Here is a 4,248-nt window from a genome sequence, read left to right on the forward strand (position 1 = left end):
TGTGTGTGTGTGTGTGTGTGTGTGTGTGTGTGTGTGTGTGTGTGTGTGTGTGTGTGTGTGTGTGTGTGTGTGTGTGTGTGTGTGTGTGTGTGTGTGTGTGTGTGTGTGTGTGTGTGTGTGTGTGTGTGTGTGTGTGTGTGTGTGTGTGTGTGTGTGTGTCCGTCCCACCGGGAGCACTTGTAATCAGACAACAATCAAATGCACTCTGAGCAGCATCTATCTTCCGTGCACCGCTCACTCACTCGCTCCTCTCTCAATCTCTCTCTGTCTCGCGCCAACCGTTCCTCCATCCCTCATCCTCTCCTTGGGGGGCAGGGCTCGTGTTTCTCTCCATAGTTTATGTCTATAACAACGTTGGTTCACGGAGGTACACTGAATAAAAGTTATGGAGGCAGTGCTTGTCCTAACTTCAGTGGTTTTCAATGTTTTTAATGTTTTTATCCCTTAGCTTTTAGTGTTTATCTATTTGTCCTAATAAAGTTGTTTTTATTTTGTTGCTACCTCTGCCCTAAAGTGTCTTTGGGTACTCAGAAAAGCGCTATATAAGTTTGAGATATCATTATTTTTTTATATCAAGGTCCATTTATTGTTCAGCATTTGAGCCACGTACCACCTTTTTGATGAGATTTAGCCTCTCAGATCCAAGACTTAGAATATTTCATGCTGTATTGGTACCATATAGGAGAGATAACCGGATGTATTGGTACCATATAGGAGAGATAACCGGATGTATTGGTACCATATAGGAGAGATAACCGGATGTATTGGTACCATATAGGAGAGATAACCGGATGTATTGGTACCTTATAGGAGAGATAACCGGATGTATTGGTACCATATAGGAGAGATAACCGGATGTATTGGTACCATATAGGAGAGATAACCGGATGTATTGGTACCATATAGGAGAGAGAACCGGATGTATTGGTACCATATAGGAGAGATAACCGGATGTATTGGTACCATATAGGAGAGATAACCGGATGTATTGGTACCATATAGGAGAGATAACCGGATGTATTGGTACCATATAGGAGAGATAACCGGATGTATTGGTACCATATAGGAGAGATAACCGGATGTATTGGTACCATATAGGAGAGATAACCGGATGTATTGGTACCATATAGGAGAGATAACCGGATGTATTGGTACCATATAGGAGAGATAACCGGATGTATTGGTACCTTTTAGGAGAGATAACCGGATGTATTGGTACCATATAGGAGAGATAACCGGATGTATTGGTACCATATAGGAGAGATAACCGGATGTATTGGTACCATATAGGAGAGATAACCGGATGTATTGGTACCATATAGGAGAGATAACCGGATGTATTGGTACCTTATAGGAGAGATAACCGGATGTATTGGTACCATATAGGAGAGATAACCGGATGTATTGGTACCATATAGGAGAGATAACCGGATGTATTGGTACCATATAGGAGAGATAACCGGATGTATTGGTACCATATAGGAGAGATAACCGGATGTATTGGTACCATATAGGAGAGATAACCGGATGTATTGGTACCATATAGGAGAGATAACCGGATGTATTGGTACCATATAGGAGAGATAACCGGATGTATTGGTACCATATAGGAGAGATAACCGGATGTATTGGTACCATATAGGAGAGATAACCGGATGTGTGTGTGTGTGTGTGTGTGTGTGTGTGTGTGTGTGTGTGTGTGTGTGTGTGAAACACACACCAAGATTAAGTCTGTTGTTGGTATATAAATGTCAGTTTTCATGTATTTACGGTTAATTAGCCAGCCTCATTTAAGGTGGCAGATATATGAATTCCACAACACCCACATTTACATCATATTGGCCTTAACCCATTTTGACCTGGGAACGGTTCTACAAATATCTTCTAAATCCTGACAGTTTTCTCAAACACTTTCATGTCAAGGACCTCCAAGATTATATGCAATTGGCCGCCGACCCCCATCTGAAAATATGTTGTTCCAGGGACACCCCAGAAGCAAAGATTTGAGTTAAAAAACTTTGGCTCTGAAAGAATTCAAAGATTTGCGCCACATTTACACGATTTTTCAAAAATAGCAGACCTACAAGCTATGAGCTTGTAGATCTGCTATTTTTCAATGGCTAAAGTATAACATAATGCTTAAAGGGGTTCCCGCCCGAACTGGGTTAATCCAGCATGACAGTGTGTCGCGGGTTCGAGTCCCGATCTTGACGAACTTTGCTGTGTGTCTTCCCCCATCTCTCTCCACGTTTTCCTGTCTATACCTACTGTTCAATTATCAATAAAAAAGGCAAAAAGCCCCCAAAAAATATCTTAAAACTTTTCATCACATAAAAACAAATTGTCAAACTAAACATATTCTTGCTTCCACGCAAACCTGCCATAAAAACCCTTAAGTTATTATAGTAACAGGTCGACAGATGGACAGACAGCTACACTCAGCCGTCCTCCTGACACCTCGGCTCCAAACACCCGAGTCGTGTCCCCGTATCGTGCAGCTCGCCACAGGCCACCGGCTCACGCAACAACCCAACCCGTGATGTCTTCAATTAGAGATACAATGCCTCGGTGTCGACCTCCATTAAACACATGAGGCATGAACTGAACGAACGGGAAAACAAGGTCCCATGACGAGGCGGAACGCCTGAGCCGTGTGGCCTTACCTCAGAATGTAATTAGCCACGTATTCGGCCGTCGCAGGATACAAGGTGGTCTCTCTCATTGTCCCTCTGTCCTCGGTGTCCCTCTGTCCTCGGTGCACTCGTGCCAAAATCTTTGCTCTTAAGTGGCGCACGCGGCTTCTTAAGTACGTCTATATAGCTCTCTGCCCGGTGCGAATTCACAGCTGCGTGTGTGTGTGTGTGCGTGTGCGTGTGCGCGTGCGCGTGCGCGTGCGTGCGTGCGTGCGAGAATGCCTAACTGCGTGCGCTAAGGGAACGGTGTGTGCGCCCTTGTTTTAGCAACCATCAGGTCCCTCAGGTGAAATCAGCCTGAGTACAGTACATCTTCACTAAAATAGCGTGTCTTTCAGAGAGAGCCCTGCCGTTAAGGCCATGTAGGGGATTGGAACGTGAATTTTAAAACATGCACAGACGGTCGACCTTGACTCGAGCTGAACGATGAGCAATAGTAATGATCTCCTCTCGTTGTGTGTGTGTGTGTCACGACCCGAAGGAGTGTTGCAAGTTGTACACATCAGAAGAAGAAAAACCCACACAAACTGTGGCGGTTGAGATCTATGGTATAAACAACACCGCCGCTGTGAAACGTCCAACCTTTTTGGTGAACATCCTGTTTGTGAGCCGTTGCCCTGAGAAACGACATAACCTGTCAGAGCAACAGCTGTTAGGTTTTCTAAGCTCGCTCGTACCGTATGATGTCCACGAAGATGTTGTTGTGTTTTTATGTCTTCGTTGTATCCTTTCCTCCTGCTCTAGGTCAGGAGGGGAACTCGGGGGAGATGGCGTGAATCCCTCCCCACGTATGTTGTCGTTACACCTTCCAGGTGAAACTCCTCACTGTCGGGCAGCGGTGCAAAGTAACTAAGTACATGTACTTAACAGTTTTAATGCCGTGATCAATCAACAATCGTGTTCCAAGATCTCCCTACCTTTTAGAAATTTGAAGAGCCACTGAGCCGCTTGTGATGAACATCCACTTTGAAACGGTGTAATCGCTTGTCGTAGTGTTCAAAAAATATTCCAAAGTGGCGATCACAACAAAGCGGAGGAGGAGCCCGCCCGCACCGCACCACCGCCACCATTGGAATGCATTGGGCCTCAATTTCCCATAAGTACTGTTCTTGAGTAAAATTTTTGAGGTGTTTGCACTTTTCTTGAGTATTTACAATTTACAATACTTGTTACTTCCAGTGGGATCGAAATATTGTACTTTTACTCCACTACATTTATTTGAAAACTTTAGTTTACTAGTTACTGCTGATTTACTATGACACGCTATGGCACATTAGGAGTCATGCATTAGGAGTGCATGACTCCTAGGAGTACTAATGGTTCTCAAAAGTTTTATTTTCAACAACCCCCGTTCTAACTCTCAGAGCTACAGACCTGGAACGGTCATTTAGGGCTGGCTCTTTGTGTTTGGCAAAAATAGTTTTGACTGAAATGGCCATTATAAATATTATTACAGTATGGTTTAGAGACAGTCACACTGAGGAAAAGACAGGAAGCAGAGCTGGAGGTAAAATGGTTCTCTCTGGGAGTAACGAGGATGGGTAGGATCAGGAAG

At 44.1% G+C, this 4,248-nt stretch overlaps 1 protein-coding gene across 1 annotated transcript in view; it reads right to left on the minus strand.

The window, feature by feature from the left end:
* LOC306942593 (uncharacterized protein) overlaps window positions 1–2,804 on the minus strand; it is a 22,053-nt gene extending 19,249 nt beyond the window's left edge. The window contains exon 1 of the mRNA XM_079528600.1: window positions 2,664–2,804. Coding sequence (XP_079384726.1) covers window positions 2,664–2,722 — 59 coding nt within the window. The 5' untranslated portion in view covers window positions 2,723–2,804. The remainder of the gene's footprint in view (window positions 1–2,663) is intronic.
* Window positions 2,805–4,248: the final 1,444 nt, after the last annotated feature.

This window comes from Electrona antarctica (genome assembly GCF_951216825.1).
Source record: "Electrona antarctica genome assembly, chromosome: 18".
In the NCBI taxonomy this organism is placed as follows: domain Eukaryota; kingdom Metazoa; phylum Chordata; class Actinopteri; order Myctophiformes; family Myctophidae; genus Electrona; species Electrona antarctica.